The sequence below is a fragment of the Acinonyx jubatus genome, chromosome A3, assembly GCF_027475565.1.
Source record: "Acinonyx jubatus isolate Ajub_Pintada_27869175 chromosome A3, VMU_Ajub_asm_v1.0, whole genome shotgun sequence".
Lineage (NCBI taxonomy): Eukaryota > Metazoa > Chordata > Mammalia > Carnivora > Felidae > Acinonyx > Acinonyx jubatus.
Genome location: NC_069388.1, coordinates 44,165,354 through 44,182,865, shown reverse-complemented (window position 1 = coordinate 44,182,865; position 17,512 = coordinate 44,165,354). Strand labels below are relative to the sequence as shown.

Sequence of the window (17,512 nt, the reverse complement as noted above, 5' to 3'; positions counted from 1 at the left end):
TCTTTGCTCCTTGCCTGTAATGGCAAGAACATCTTCAGGGCAATGTCCTTTCCTTCTCTACTTTTCCTTATAATCCAAATGGCCTCTTTTCTGTCTGTTCCACAGAGGTAGAGAGAATAAAGAGTGCCATATTCATGTGGCACACCAGATTTCTGCTGACATTAACCTTTGACCTGGCATCTGGATGGTCTGGTGTGACATTACAAAGTGCCTTGAAAGCTGAGGCCACCACCCCCAAATGTCTGTGCAGGCTGTCAGAGACACATCGCCATCACCCAGTAGCCCAACTGATCATATTTCGATGCACCATATTATTCAGGATGCTTCTGCATTCTGTCAGGTTAATAAACATCTCTAAAGAGAAGACTGAAGAAAACTATTTTTAGAAAAATCCAAACCTGTGATGCTTTATTCTTCCCTTATTTCCCCCCCCCAATCCATTTTTTTAAATGACTGCACTGTTTGCCTCAAATGATAGTAAAGATGTGTGTCAGAGGGAGTGTCGATTCAAAGAAATAAACTGTTTTCTTTCAGAAATGTCACTGTTATTCCACATTGATGCTTTAATACAGCCATGAATTACAAGATAATTAAGCACCTCAAAGAATTTCACATCCTTTGGAAATATTTTTAAACTATGCACACAATCTCTTTTATGTCATTTTGGCATTAATGTGTCTTGTCTATGGTGCTGCCTGCCAGCCCCCTGATGTCACCATCTGCAAGACCCCAGCCACTCACCGAATAATCTCTCTGCAGCAGCCAACAGAATATTCATCCACGGCCACAAAGAGGTGCATGAACAACGTGTTCAAAGGCTGCACAAGAAAAGAGCACATGATTAAAAGCTGAGTCACCATTCAGGCTATGTCAGAACAGGGTTGGGAGATGGGGGGGAGGATTTGGGGGCAGCCGCAAACTCAGAGCTGCCCCCTTTTGTGGGTGATATTTTATGTCTGAAGTGATGAGACACTCAGGCAGCATTCAAGCTTTCTCCCTGACTCCATTCCCTGCCTTCTGTCCTCCTAGCTTAGAATTATTCAAGGAAACAGGGACTGTAAATGAGTCCAATGCATCCAGCGCATCTTCCTGCCCTCACAAACGGGCTATGGGCAGGGAAGTGCCTGCAGGGGAGTGAAATCGATTATTAACTCAGTAGTCTTGTCCTCGGGGGTGTCTATGCCAAGTGAAAGACAATCACCCTTTCCCCAGGGCTCTTGAGTCAGCAGCTGCTGCTCTATTCAAGTGACACAAGAGAAAGATTCTCTTATGAATTTGAAGGATGGAAGGCAGATGCCACGTTATGAATCCAATGACTTGTTTTGTTCAACATTCCCAGAGTCAGAATCAAATATTACTCTTGGGATACAGAAAACCTGAGAGCTGGAAACTCAAAGTAGCAAGATTCGAAGATGACTGTCAGGCTAAATCTCTCAAGTTTTTAAAGAACTTTGTCCCCTAAATTCTGAAGACATTTTAAGTAGCCTCAATAATGAGCAGCTGTTCCATACAGCCACACATTGGTCCGCTCAACTCAGTACCCCTGTGTTTATGGGAAAATCTTCAAATTCTAGAGATACTACAAATGTGAGGCTAGTTAACTGGTGAGGGTGTTGCTTGCACCTAGATCAGGATGACAGGAATGCTTGAAAGTGCCTCCTGTTTTCTGAGCAATTTTATAGACAGCCTTGGGTTACCACCTGCACATCCGTGCCTTGGTCTCCTTCCTGTTGGATAGTGCATGCCTTAGAAATACTCAGAAGGAGGGCCACCTGGGTGGCTCAGTTGGTTAAGCATCTGACTCTTGATTTTGGCTCAGGTCATGACCTCACAGTTCATGAGTTTGAGCCCTGAGTCAGGCAAGTAAGGCTCTGTGCCGACAGCATAGAACCTGCCTGCATGGGATTCTCTGTCTCCCTCTCTTTCTGCCCCTCCCTTACTCATGTGTGTGCTCTCTCTCAAAATAAATGAATGAATAAATAAAATAGAAATACTTGGAAGGAATATCAAACATAAAATGGGAAGAGAAGAATGATGAGTTTGGTTCAGGAGTTGAAAACTCCCAAAAGGCCAATAACACAAACCCTACAGTCCAGATGGGAACAGCCACAACACCACTGTATGCATTTTCCATGTGTTATCAGCTAATCCCACAACCACCTTACTTAACATCTGCTTTACATGCTGAATAGGACCAGCCTTAGGAGTACATGGCTTATTACTTGGCTGATTTATCTTCCAAATTCTCTCTTCCACCAAGAATATTACAATTCAAGATTTATTCTTTAGATTTAAGATAAAAATCATTAGTTACTTCTGTTGCAAATACCCCTGGGATTAGTAATACATTAGGCCTTAAGGCTCTATATCAATGCTGTCCAATAACAAAATAATTTGAGCCACAAATACAGGTCACATATGTAATTTCCCAGTAGACATATAGAAAAAGAATAAACATGTAAGATTAATTTTCAATATATTTTATTTAACCTAACAGACTCAAATTATCATTTTAACAAGTTATCAATATAAACATTGTTAATGAAGTGTTTTACACTCTTTTTTTCCTCCTAAATACTTAAAATTCAGTGTATGTTTTACACTTCTAGCACATCTCAATCATACTAGCACATTTCAAGTGCTCAACAGCTACACATGGCTGACGGCCACCATACTGGATAGCTAAGCTCTATACTGTTGTAGGAATTTAAAAGTAGTTTTTAAAACAAAATTTTTAACGTTTGTTTATTATTGAGAGACAGAGAGACACAGAGCACGAGCAGGGGAGGGGTAGAGAGAGAGGGAGACACAGAGTCCGAAGTAGGCTCCAGGCTCTGAGCTGTCAGCACAGAGCCCGATGCAGGGCTTGAACTCACAAACTGCGAGATCATGATCTAAGCTGAAGTTGGTCACCCAACCAACTGAGCCACTCAGGCACCTCAGAATTTAAAAGTAGTTGAAAGAGAAACAATCTTAAGAGAACAAAGGGACAAAAGAGGAAATATTTATGAATAATGGTATTAATTTATAATTTTCAAAACGGTAAAATCATGATTCTAATGCAAACATACAATGAGCACATGTCTGAGATTTATTCAACCCATCAATTAATGAGGCAACCAGTAAGATGATAAAAACAATTCGTTGCACTTGAGGAGCTGGCTACTTTAGGTATTTTAATGAGGGAATGTTAGAATAAGGTTGCTAGGCTAGATATAAAATGGTTAATGTCCTATGAGGCCATAAACCATAGCCTTTGAGGTTATCTCTTCCACCAAACAGAAATCATTTACACCTCAAATGGACAAAAATCTACAAAGCTAATCACTGTTCCTATAGAACTGTACAATATACAATAGCTCAGTTAACAGAAAGTCAAAGATACAAGCCTTGGATTGAAAGCATCATTTGGCTTATTTCCAAGTTTGAGATAATTTTTGTGAATATGATAACTGGGTGTTTGGGGTGGTGAGGAACAGGAGGAGTAGAGGACAAGGGGGAGACATCATGTAGCTGAATAAATGCTGGATAATGTGTTGGGGTGCACATGGGGGATGTACTGTGCATGCACACAGGTGCATATGGGGGAAAAACTCACTCATTCACACAACTGGCATTCCCTAGGGCTCTGGGGCCACATTCTTGAATTCCACTAACAGGCAAACATGCTACCCACAGTCGTGGCCTCTGGCTCTCCACAGAACTGGGGCCACACGCTGGCTTGGCTCTGGCAGGCTGAGGGCAGGGAAAGCTCAGACTTGGCACCAGCTACCAAGTCGGGTTGCCAACAAGTTGTAACGTGCCCACAGCTAGAAGACATCGAATGAGCTAGAGTCCAGAACAACACCTTAAAAGTTACAGAATGCAACAGGAACCTGAAGCTCTACTATCACCATTACACGGTGTAAAAAGTGTAAAGGCAGGTACCCTCCCAGCATTCCAAAGACTTCACACACTGAAGCGAAGTGGCCATTGATATAGATGGATGGATAAAGAAGATGTGGTACATATATACAGTGGAATATTACTCACCCATAAAAAACGAGATCTTGCCATTTGTGACAACACAGATGGACCTAGGAGGTATTATGCTAGGTCAAATAAGTCAGACAGAGAAAGATAAATAGCAAATGATTTCACTTATATGTGGAATATAAAAAACAAATGGACAAACAAACAAAACAGAAACAGACGACAAATTGGTAGTTACCAAAGGGGAAGGCGGTAGGGGATGGACAAAATGGGTGAGGGGGAGTGTGAGGTATAAACTTTCAGTTATGGAATGAACAAGGCATAAGGATGAAAGGTACAGCATAGGGAATACAGTCAATGGTACTGTTAATAGAGTTGCATGGTGACAGGTGGTAGCTACACTTGGGTGAGCACAGCACAACATATAGACTTGTCCAATCTCTATGCTGTACGCTTGAAACTAATAGTAACACCGGGTATCAACTATACTTCAATAAAAAGACAATTAAAAAAAAAAAGAATTTGGACACTGATGTTGGGAGCAGTGTGGAGAACTGAGAGATACATATCTAACGCTCCCACTGATTCCTTGCTCCCTCCTAGTCCTCCCAGCACAGCATGACCTCGGCTTTGCTACCAGCTGACTGATCTATTACCTCCCTTTTCCTATCCCCTCTTGGGATGCTCTTGGACTCATCTTTCCTCCCTGCCAGCTAACTTCATTTCTAACTGTCATAATGTCACATACCTTCTGTTGTGAGTTTTCAACTACTTAGTCTCAAAACTGGAAAGACATATATGCAAACATAGAACTTCCCTTCAAAATTAAGGCTGTTCTAATAAGCATTGTGTGTAACTGCTTACCGTGCATGGGATTTCAGGGTCGAGCTCCCGGAACACGGATACCCAGTTGTCCTGACTGGAAACATTCCAGTTGGGATAGTCCACAAAGGTAGCCTGGGCCATTATCTCCTCCTTGTCATTGCAGAGGGTAACAGCAAGGTTTGCCTTTTCCCTGTAGAAATGATTAAAGGTGCACACATGACTAAGATTACCAAAAGGGAGACAAGGAGGTATCATTTTTCCCCCTTCTTTGGCTACTGAAGCCTAGCAACCACTACATAAGGTATGAAACCTCTGGAAGAGATAGGAACAACATGGCAGCAACTTTGAGAACAGATCTTTCAGGACATCTGTGATACTAACTATATTTTTATTGAAAACTACATTTCATTATAAAGGTGTTATACTTACATGAAGTGTCCAATACCCTTCCCTTTGAGATTGGGGAAACTGACTGAAGTTTTCCTTATCCTCCATGTTGCCAATTCCACTGTGTTGGCCTAAACATATACAGTTAGAGTGGCCCACTGTCCATGATTGCCTGCGGCTGAGAAGGTCCCCAAACATGGGACCATTAGGGCTACAAATTCTGAGCAAACTGGGATGAGTTGGTCACCTGTGCAAAACAGTGAGGCTGAGAGTTCAGCCCCACCTCTGTCAGCCATCTCAGCCAATTTTTCCAAACCCTAAGCCCATGCCCCTGGGCCAATGGATTCTTACAGGATATGAAAATCTATCACCTGACCCAGCTGTAGAAATGGAGACCCTGAGGGGTCTGGTTTAAGCTAAGGCCACAGAGGAAGTTTAATAAACACAAGGAAGGGGAAGCGAGGGTCTTCCAACTCTTATTCTGGTGGCTATCCCAAAGGGACATCTTGAGATCAGGTCCTTCCCAACTGCTACCCTGTCATGTGGCCCGGCATGACAGAAAGAGTGCTGACTTAGAGACAGCATATGATTTACTACACAGAGAACCAATTGTATACAAATTGAGATGCAGTTTTCACCTTTTCAACTGAGTGAAATCTACTGGTATCTTAAGTTGGAGGAAAAAGATGTAAAATGTTCCTTCAAAACTAAGAAGACAGCATGTAATTGAAGAAAGAGGAGAAAAGATAATGGACAGAGTAGAAAGTGCTATATGCTTTCCAGTTATATTTTCATCATAAAAGCAATGAATTGTGACTACGATCAAAACCAGTAAGTACTCACAAGAAGAGAAAAACAATTGGGAAAATCATCCTTAATACCACCTCCTGTAGATGACCAAACAGTGTCAGTATTTTGGTTTCTATCTCACCAGACTTCTCTCTTTTTTGAGAGTAATTATCAAATGAAATATATTTTGTGTGTTTTTAAAAATGGAGGCACACAACCCATACTGTTTGTAGTCTGCTTTTCTCCCGCACTTGACAGCATATCATTTTACTAGATCCAATCACCAAACTGCAGTCTCTCACATTTGTGCACTTCCTATACTTATTTTCTTCAAATCAGTTCACTTTGGCTTAAATAAGACTATTTCAATAGGAAATGTACAACAAAATCACAAATGGAAAACCAGTACCCTTGCCATAAATAAAACTATAAAAATATACAACATTTAGAACAAAAATTGTTCTTGCGTGTATCGAGACAAATCGCCTTCGGCACTATCAGAGGCATAGGCATCTTCGGGAAACACTGTGCTGGAGATGTCAATCTCAGCACTTACAGCCACTGTCCTCTCTCATAGGAAGCCCACTCTTCAGCCATGGGGGACTCCCTCAGGGTGCACCTGCCCCAAAGACCCCACCGTAGCCCTGGCTATCATGCAGAGAAGACAGTAGACTGCCCTCAGGTCCCAAGAATATACTATCCATACAGGGGGTTCATTAGCAAAAGGATGCAGCCTCCCAACCTCTCCATTCTGATTCGCTGAAGCCCTACCCTTCTTCCCACTCCTGCAGTGGCTCCCTCCAGCTCCTGGTCCTCAGGGTTCCTCTGCCGGAGGCTCCCAGAGCCATGACCTACTACTCCACAGTGATAGTCCTCACTCTAATCCAGATAAGAAAATGCCCAGGGAATGGGACCTGACAATGATGATGAAGGAGGAAGTGGGCAAGAGCTGGGACAAGGCAGCTGCCATCCCCTCAGGCAACAAGGGAAATGTGTTCTTGGAATCCCAATTTGAACTTGAAACACATTTATCCATGGGAACCTAGGGTGGTGGTTGGGCTCCATAGTACAATTAGCACAGTACTATACCACACAGACATTGTAGATTAAATAGACTTTTGTGGGTCTGCCTGGGAAGCCAGCCATGAATAACTTCGTTTCAATGGGAAAATGCATTTCAATTTCCAAATGGCCAAGTGCAAGAAAGTAACTTTTGTAGCATTATCCTTTTGTATACATAATTTCCAGTTCTTATTACCTCTTAACATTGTCCTCTATGGGACAGACAAAATTATTGTGAGAGCAAAGAGAGATGAGGAAAAAGGTAGAGGGAGGCTTGTTTTTAAAAGTTGGATTTAGAATTATTCTTTGAAATATGCCAAATTAAAAAAATACACCCACACACATGTATATATTTCACACAAAATACATTAAAGCTCAAGGATATTATCCAGCAAGTGAAATCAGAGTTTTTTTTTTCATTAATGTCTCATTTGTTCACTTGTTTAGAGAATTTTCCAAGTTCAGCCAAAATTCATTTTATTTAACTACACTTGATGGAAATCTTGGTGAAACTGTATCCCCATTTTCCACTTTATTAAACATCACAGGCGTTCCCCAAGCCTATCGTGGTTTCTGCCACCCACCCGCCCCCATGCCCCCCTGTCCTGTGACATGTGCACTTGATGTGGACAATTCTTTTGGCCCTTTTCCCCACTCATCTGCTATGCCGAATCTTCTCATTTTCTCCCCTAACATTTAGCAGGGTTTTTAGGTGAGGTCAATTGTATTCATTCCTGTATCTGTGACTGAGCTGGCAGCTAATATAACAAAATTCAATAAACTAGAAAAGAAACCACCTGCTCTAAGCCTTGAGGTTGGCCTGGCAAAAGATGATGGGCCTTACCTAACATGAAAAATGAAAGACTGCATGTGCTGGATAGCAGCTATTTGGCGAGCTCCAGGACACTGATGAAAATGTAAATTTACTTTTTAAATTTTTTTAACGTTTATTTATTTTTGAGACAGAGAGAGACAGAGCATGAACGGGGGAGGGTCAGAGAGAGAGGGAGACACAGAATCCGAAACAGGCTCCAGGCTCTGAGCAGTCAGCACAGAGCCCAACGCGGGGCTCGAACCCACGGACTGCGAGATCATGACCTGAGCCGAAGTCAGCCGCCCAACCGACTGAGCCACCCAGGCGCCCCTCTTTTTTTTTTTTTTTTTTTTTTTAAGTAGGCTTCACACCCAGTGTGGAGCACAATGCGGGGCTTGAACTCACACCCCTGAGATCAAGACCTGAGCTGAGATCGACACAGATGCTTAACCGACTGAGCCACCCAGGCACCCTTAATGTAAATTTACTTTTACTTCTAAAGATATGCTGGCTTCTAAGGTAAGTCACAACCTTTTTAGTTATTAGGATATGATTTTAACCTTAAAAAAAAAATTTCACTACTCCAACCCACATGGTGTAAGTTATGCTTTTCTTATCTGCCAATTCAGAAAATATACAAACACTTTAGACATGTAAATTTGAGGTACTCTGACAGCCACTCCAAGACCTTATACTCTAAGCAGGGGTACAAAGCTCTTTGAAAACAACTGGCTATCAAAAACTTTCAGGTAATTAGTATGTGTTTGTGTGTAGGATTTGAGAAAACAGACTTGTGGAAGGTTCTTGAAAAAAAAATCTGTAGAAAGGCCCCAATTGTAATCCCACCCACATCCCATATGCTATGTTCTGAATACCCCATAAAAGGATGGGCCCTTGGCAATTGATCACATGGGTCACTGGTGGTCACATGGACAGCCAAATCACATCCGCTCCTGCTCAGGCCAACTGTAACACACTTCACCCCAGGAGGGGCAAGTCAGACGTGCACACCTGCTACCAAGCTGGGGGATTATAATTTATTCACATGCAGAAGTTTATTCACGTGGTAAAGATTCAAGACTCATTAAGGTATACAGTGGCCCCTAACACTTGTTTTTCCATCTCAGAGGCAATTACACCTCCTTTTGTACCATGTTCTAATGCTTGTTGCTTTCTTTTAATGTGTATATGGAAGAGAATTCCACTGTACTCATAAAGCAATGCCTCATCCTGTTCTATGGTTGCTGAGTTGGTGAGAAAGGAAGGGCAGGAGAATAATAGAAAAGCTTGCCTCTATCTGACCCTGGTCCCTGCTCTTATAGGCAGAGCCAGAGGGAAGGGGATACAGCAGCTATGAGCACTTCCTAGGAACTAGGCACTGCACTGCATTTAATAACTTTTTTTCACTGTCCCACTCACCCTATAAATGAAGTACAACTGTCCATTTCACAGATGAGGTTATTAACTGATTGTGCAAAACCTCCAGGCTTAGGGAGGTTTTGCACAATCACATGCCTAGTAGTGGATTTATTCATTAATGCAAAAACAACACTCACTGAATACATACCAAGTGCCAAGCTTTTTCTGGCTCCATGGATACAGCAGAGAACAGGCCAAGATCCCTGCCCTCATGGAGCTGATGTTCTAATGGACGGAGGCAGGCCAATTAAAAAAAAAAACAAAACACTAAACTAAGATGCACAGAATGTCAGGTGGGAACAAGTGCTGTGAAGAAAAATAGGGGAAAGAGGATGAACCGTGCAAGTATGTCAAGTGCAACGGGGACTACTCCGTAACTGTAGGATGAGGCACAGATGTACCTGGGGTGCTCCAGGAAAAATATAGGAATTCAGTGGAGCTCAAGGGAGGTGAGGTCAGAAAGGAAAAGGGTGGGTTCCACACCAGATCCTGGCAGGGACGTGGCAGACCGGTGGAGGGTTTTGAGCAGGAGAACGACAGGATCCAGTTGATGTGAATGGTGCCGCTCTGGCTATTATGTTGAGAATAATTTGCTGGGGCAGGAGGGGGAATGGGTAAGGGCTGATGCCAAGGTGGAAGCAGAAACCAGAAAGGGGCAATGGTAACACTCAAGTGCACCAGGCTTGGATCGGACCTTGGCAAGAGAAGCGAGGTAGAAAGAAGACCCCAGCTTCTGGATATATTCTGTAGGTGGAGCAGACAGCTTTGCTGGTGTGGGATGTAGGAGCAAGTATGAAGGTGACACCAAGGTTTTGGTCCAAGAAAGTGAAAGGCTGGAGTTGCTAGAGTTACCGAGATGGGGAAAACATGGGGTAGTTTGGAGGCAGGTGATGATCAAACAAACGGTGAAGTACCTACTAGGTATCCAAGGGGTGACATCCACCAAGAAGCTGGATACATGAATTTGGAATCTAGAAGATTCTGTCAACAATGTTAGCTGCTTTCCACATTTAAGTCATAAATTCACCCAGAATTGCTTTTTTCCTTTTTTTGTATGACATGAGGTTCGTATTTACATTTATTCTCTTTTCCATATGGGTAACAAGTTGTCCCAGCACCATTAATTGAATGGCACATTCTTTCCCCACTGGTTTGGTCATCCAGTTTTCATGTATGCATGGGTCTCTCTCTGGGAGCTCTGATTCCTTGGCCATTACCACACTGTCCCGATTACTATGCCTACCATGAGTCTTTAGTTGGGCTAATCTCCTCACCTTATTTTTCTTCTTTCAAATGGCTCTGGCCCTTTGCTCTCTCATATGAATTCACACACTTTGTCAACTTCAACAAACAATCCTAGTAGGATTTTGACTGGAGAAGAATTGATTTCTTTACAGTATTGAATATTCCTATCCAAAAACATGGTATACCTCTTCATTTACTTAGGTCTTCTTTGATGTCTTTCAATAAAGTTTGATAATTTACCCCATAACATGCTTGGATGTGTGTGTGCTTCCTGGGAGGGAGGGGGAGAACCTCTGAATACTACCCTCCTTCTGAATAATACCTTAAGAGTACTTTCATTCTAATCATGCACCAACCAATTCATCTATTTTTGTTGTGTATTTTACCTTATTTATATCATATAACTATTTATATTTAATATCTATATTAGATTAGTTATTATCATTATTGCTTTATACAAGTTAGATTTTCTTCTTAGATTTACCAACATATTTACACATATATTTGTTTACTTTCCTTCTTGTATCTTGGCCTTCCAGCTAAGAAATTATTCCTTTTGCCTAGAGTATATTCTGAGGAATTTCCTTTATACAGATTTCACTAGTAAACTAACTCAGTATTTTGCTTGTCTGAAAATGCATTCATTTTCCCCTACGTATTGAAAAATTGTTTCACTAGGTACACAATTTACTTTGATGCTATTTTCTTCCAATACTGAAGACATTCTACTATCTTCTGGCTACCGTGCTTGCTAGTAAGAAATCACCATTAGCCTAATCTTCAATTGTTTACAGGCAATTTATCTTCTCTCCCTGATAACTTTTCAGACCTTCTCTTCAGATTTGATGTGTTGCTGTTTCATTATGATGAGCTGAGGAATTCTCTGTGTGTTTATCCTGTTCGGGATCCAGTTTTCTGGATCTAAGAATTGGTGCTTTTCAACAATTTTGGAAAGTTATAGCTGTCAGCCATTATCTCTTCAAATATTGGCCTTTTCCACTGCCCATCATGTCCTTCTAGACGTCTGAATAGATCCAACCGTTAACTGTTCCATTCTTACCTTTTTGCCTGTCTCTTTGCACTGAATCTGGATATTTTATTGGTATTTGCCCCCCCTCCCCGCCCCATTTGCTACTTCTGTCTTCACCTGTGTCTTTTACAATGTTTAAGTCATCCAACGAGCTTTTAATTTTAACTATACTATTCTAGATGGTTTGACTTTTTTTTCAAATCTCATTATTCACTTTTTTGGTCGTTTTAAATGTATCTTTTCACTTTAGATGTAGTAAACATAGTTATTTTATATTCATTGACTGAACTCACATCTGAAGTCTTTGAGAGTCTGATTCTGCTGTATATTGTTGATTCTCACTAACGGTGCCTGTTACCTCGTATATTTGTGATTTTTGACTGCGAGCGTGTATTACTTACAACTCCATCTATGAGCATTATTTAAAGTCTGAGTTGAAGCTCCATCCTTCAGACCTGATTTTCATTATTTCAACCAGTTTCCTGGACACACTACTAATCTGTGACCACTTTTAATCTAATTCACCACTTTATTCCCTTTATTCAGTCTATCGGTAAATGAACATAGTCTTTGTCTGAAAATGGACTCATTATTTAGGAAGTTTTGAAGCTTTTCAAGCCACACAGATAATTAGCATGGAACTCAAATCAACACATGCTTACAAATTCTTGAAGGATTTGTCCCCCTTCATTCCATGCTGAAGTTGAAAAGGCTAGTTTCCTAACTTTCGCACTTCAGGAGTGAGTTGATGTCTCATTCATCCTTACAATGAACAACCCAATTTTATACAAAAGGATCTAATACTTCCCTCCTTAGGTGGAGGGAGTATTTATCTTACATTCTTTGCAAAGCTGTCAAAACAGAAGCAGGAGATTTCTAGAATGTAGCAAAAATCCTCAAGGAGAGGGTGGCATTGATTCCTGCTATTTTCCTACAGTTTCTGATTTCATTTTGATAATGTTCTCTGCACAGTCCTTAACTTTTGGGTTGGCATGTGTGGGGTGTATCGACATGTTGTTTCCCTCCAGACGACATTGTTAAGGTTTTCAATCCACCAAAGTGCTAAAAAATGGAATAATTTCATTGATATATATAGATATTTTTTAAAGCATTTTATACATGTTGCCCTAATGCTCTACCACAGAACTGTGTCAATTCACATTACATTCATCAGTGTGATCACCAGAAACTACAAATTTTAATGTCTTAGGCTGGCCTTTGTTTAAACATTTCAGTTGTATTTAATATGAAGCTTTATAAAATTCAAAATACTTGAGCTGTTTTTCATCTTTTTCAATAAAAATAATAAGGAATAGATTATAGGATATTTATATTCTGGTGTTTCCTCCCCACCCACCCCCCCAAAAAAAAACAGAGAAAAAAAATCTATGTGTATTTTGAAGCTTAGAGGAACACTTAATAACAATGGTTAAGAGCAAATATGGGCTTTGTTACTTACTAACTGCTTGACCTTCGGCAGGCCTCCATTTTCTGATCTGTAAAATGGGCAGGATAGTGTCTACCTCAGTGTTGCAAATAAGACAATATTGGCAAAACACAGAACCTGACAGAAAATAAATTCTCAAAACTGGCAGCTGATATTATTAACTTACCCCAAGATTCTACTAGTGGGAGAGGCAGTTGAGATTTGAACCCAAGTTTGCCTGAATCCAAAGCCCACGAGAAACCCTTTCATTTTGCAGGCTGTTATGGAACTTAGAGGTTGGTTGTTCCTGGAGATCTTCTGCTCCACAGGAATAGATTTTCTTGCTGCTCACTTCCTGATCATAAGCCCCATAAAGACAAAGGATTTGGGTCCCTTTTAGTGTGTGATAAAATTGATAAATATTCCTAGGTTACTTAGCTACATACTTACAGAAGATAGATGATATTTAGCCTCCCAAACAGCTTCTGGGTAAATTTTCTAATGAGGTTTTTGATACAATAAATATCCTGTGATTCTGTTCTTCGGCAATGAACCACTTCTACCTTTCCTCTTGGTGAAGTGAGTACTGACATTTTTTATCCTGTCCCAAAAAAACAGAAAACAGTCCACTGTTAATCTGAGATGACAAGCCCATCCAGTTACAGTACTTACAAAACTGGATGTGAATTCAATTTCCGTATGGTCAGAATGAACATGGTATTTCAGTACTGATGGGACAGTTTCCCCTGGGGGTTGGCTATGACGAACGACTGCCATTGCAAACCAGCCAATGTGTGTCTCTCCAGGAGAATGATGTTTCTGAGAATTGGCCCATCTAGAAATGTCTGCAACTGTACTCTTTGTTTCCAACAAAGCTGCTTTAAAATATTCTAACAATAGGATTGAAAAACATTGAAAGGAGTTATTACTGATTCAGAATCCTCTTTATTTAATTGGCCACCATGGCATGTGGTCAAGTTACAGGGGAAATACTGACAGCTTCTGCCCATGTTCCAAATAAAGTTCCCCAAACTGTAGCCCTGAAAAGCAACAGTCCTGAGAGATATTTTGAGACAAAAAAAAAGTTCTTTGGTCAATTAAGTGTAGGAAATGCTGCTTATGATGGCCTTCCTGAGAGACGACTATGCCCATAAAAGTCTTTGAGAAGTTCCATAATAAAGTATCTCCTTTCCCAGACTTTCCCACACCCTTTCTGAGAAAAATTTCTAATGACAGCAACATTGGAGAGTTTAATGTTCCAGAGGGACACTTTGGGGAATGCTGCTGACAGGAACAGCAGGCCACAAACTGATTCTCTTAACGTCTCAATATGTGTGTGTGTGTGTGTGTGTGTGTGTGTGTGTGTCTATTTCCTTCCTCCTTCTGTCTGTCCCTCCGTTCCTTCCTTTCTCCTCCTTTCTTTTCTCCTAGGGAAAATAATTTTATTAGATACTGGCCAGTATTCTCAAAACAGGCACATTAATTTTCACCCTGGGACCCTAGGAACAATATAGAGCACTCCCAACACCTCACAGCAGCCCCCATTTCACTCGCCCCTCTAAAGGTAACCATAATTCGGACTTCGATCACATAGATGATCTTGGCCAATTGTTGTACATCACATAAGTGCGATTACATAGTGTGTATGGTTTTCTTTCAAAACACAATGTTACATCGTGTGGCTTTTTGTTATTGCTGTTGTTTAGAGATTTCCTTGCAGTTTTCAATGTGCCAAGGTACCAAAGAACTTGAGCACTGCAGGGGTCTGAGACAGCTCCTCCTTCGTCAGATGAGGGAACTGAGGCCCATGAAGTGAAGTGACTTGCCTCAGGACACGTATGTTTGGTCAGAAACAGAACCTTTGGCATGTGCTTCTAGTCCAACTCCCTGTCATTCCCCCTGTTTAAGTAGCTTGCAGGCTGTCTCTGTGGGTGAAGGTCCCCCTGCCCTCACGGTCCACTGGTGTTCACATTAACTGCAGTTTGACTGCTCTTAACCATCAGCACTCAGATGGGTAAGGGTGCAAGGTGTGGGGTCATGCAAGGGAACTTAGAAAGATAGCAGGTGGCAGCCAAGAATCCTTACCCAGTGGCTTTCTCCTTGGTGAATTCATACCACCCTCAACTCGCAGGGGCCTCCATTAGCCCCCGCAAAGCAAACCCAGATGCCCTACATTGTCCAAGCTCACTGAAACTGAAAAGAGTCCAAAATGCCAATTTATTCATTTACAATGGGAAAGTCAACAGCCAAGCAGTCTAGATGTTTTTGCAGCCCAGACAGTTAACAAACAAGTCATGTAAGCTAAATACAAGTCTGATTTCCTCTCTTTTGAGAGAACAAGGTGTGCTATCTGGCCACTTTCTTGCAGCCTTGGTATCAGGGTGGCTGAGATGAACTGGGGGCACATGTACTCTCAGCTCCAGCCTTGTGAAAATGTGAGCTCAGAATGACAGATCTACACATTTGCAAGGGAAGAAAACCTTGATATTTATATAACATGTCCAAAATCAGAAAGATTGGCTCCAAATTTTCTTCACACTCTGAAGATAGAAATAAATAAACATTTCTTTAAGCTGGTTTAGCCTCCACCTGTGCCATGGCAAGGCCATCCATGCACTCTGTCCTCACAGACCACCACATGGAAAGCCCAGTTATTGGAAGGTGGTTTACATGGGGCTAAGGCCAAGAACATAGTCTGTGGAATCAGAGTACCAGGGATGAGACCCAGTTTCTATCGCCTACTAGCTGTGTAACCTTGAGCAAGTTACTAAAACTCTCTGTGCCTCAGTTTTCTTATCTGTAAATCAGAGATACTATACATACTGTAAAGGGTTTTATAAATGAGTTATTATATACAAAACACTGAAAGTGGCGTTTGACATGTAGTTAAGTGCTTGGTAAATATTAGCCATATCATCATTATTACTATTGAACATGGACATTCTCAGGATTCAAAATAGTGGACATCAAGAAGTCACTCAAAGCTCCTAAGGTCTGGGGGAACTTCATCTACTGCAGAGATTTAAAGCCAAGGAAACCAGAGATGGGTAATGCTTAGGTGGCATCTTCCCAGTTTGCCTGGGCATCTCTACATTGTTGACACCCACAGGACCAATTGATCCCCTTTGCAAAGACACATTCTTTCTTAGATAAATGAACACACCTTTAATAAAGTGGCAGCTAAATTTTAATGACCTGACAACATTTCCTTTCTAAGAGGGCTTTACATAGCCTAGCTGCCATTATGAGCTGATTTCATGGTTTTTTTTTTGTTTTTTTTTTTTTAATGTTTGAGAGAGACAGAGAAGAGTGTGAGCAGGGAGGGGCAGAGAGAGAGGGAGAGACAGAATCCAAAGCAGGCTCCAGGCTCCGAGCTCAGCACAGAGCCCAATGCGTGGCTCAAACTCAGAAACTGCAAGATCATGACCTGAGCCGAAGTTGGATGCTTAACTGACTGAGCCACCCAGGTGCTCCTGACTTCATGTTCTAACTCTAATGTCAATCTTTCTTAACATTTAATTTTAAAAAATTATTTTGAAATACAGCAATGCATTCTTCATTATACCTTCTCAATGCATAATACCTTCTCACTATGAAAAACATTATATGTATATATACACATACACACACATATACATATACACACACATATATAAAAATATGACTGAAATCATGATTGTTTTTATTGTGGCAAAATACACATAACCAAAAATTTGTCATTTTTGCCATTTTAAGTGTACCATTCAGGGGCATGATGTAAGTTCACATTTTTGTGCAATCATCACCATTATCCATCTCCAGAACTTTTTCATCTCATATCCTGGTGTGAAATCCTTTTTTCCCAGCTGAAGTCTCCTCTCTTTGGGGTTTGGCATGTGTATAATTTCAGATAGTACCTTCTACCTTAAGGGATCAAACACACACAGTACACATTGGATGGGCACCATAGACCAGTAGGAAGATAATCCATGGAGGGTGTCTCAACAGAAGGCCTTATCACTCCAAATCTGGGAGAAGCATTACCAAGGAATAAAATGATGGTATTATTTCAAAGGAGGCAATCAGAACCTGACTGACTACCATGTGAGCAATTAAAAACTCAGTAATATTTTCCACAGCCCCTGTGAATGTGAAATTAGGTGCCTCCTACAAAGACGTGACATTCGTAGAGACAACAGATTTTCATATTTGCAAATATCTTTTACCTACTTTGGGTGGAAACAGACCTTAATAATGTCTAGACTCTTGTAAAGCTAGCCATAAATGTTGTCATTCCTGGTTTTGGTTTGAACTTAAAAGCAAAACTAGAAAGAGACATCCTGTTTGTGAAACATGATGTCATAAGTTGATGCTACAAATATACAAAAAATTTGAATAAAATAAGAAAGTATAATTACAGAGCTGAGCTTTGGGGGAAAAGGAAACATGGAAAGAAGGAAGAGAGAGCAAAGGGAAATCCTCCACCCAGATGGCAATGACTTTGTGTGCAGTGGCTCAGGGAGCGATCAAATGTGATACAGGCCCTGGGGGCAAGAGTCTCAAT

General features: G+C 41.1%; 1 protein-coding gene across 7 annotated transcripts in view; it reads right to left on the bottom strand.

The window, feature by feature from the left end:
- The window catches only part of CFAP61 (cilia and flagella associated protein 61), a 278,182-nt gene that overhangs the window by 256,656 nt on the left and 4,014 nt on the right, over positions 1–17,512 (bottom strand). For 6 of the 7 annotated variants that reach the window (XR_008289225.1, XM_053200304.1, XM_015071100.3 and 3 more), the window contains exons 2-4: positions 13,420–13,570; positions 4,837–4,987; positions 742–818 (exon numbers count right to left, since the gene is read on the bottom strand). Coding sequence is in view for 6 of the 7 variants with exons in the window: in XM_053200304.1 (XP_053056279.1) it covers positions 742–818; positions 4,837–4,987; positions 13,420–13,562 (371 nt within the window). In the remaining variant the exon portion in view is untranslated. The remainder of the gene's footprint in view (positions 1–741; positions 819–4,836; positions 4,988–13,419; positions 13,571–17,512) is intronic. The other variant, XM_027069481.2, reaches the window with a different exon arrangement.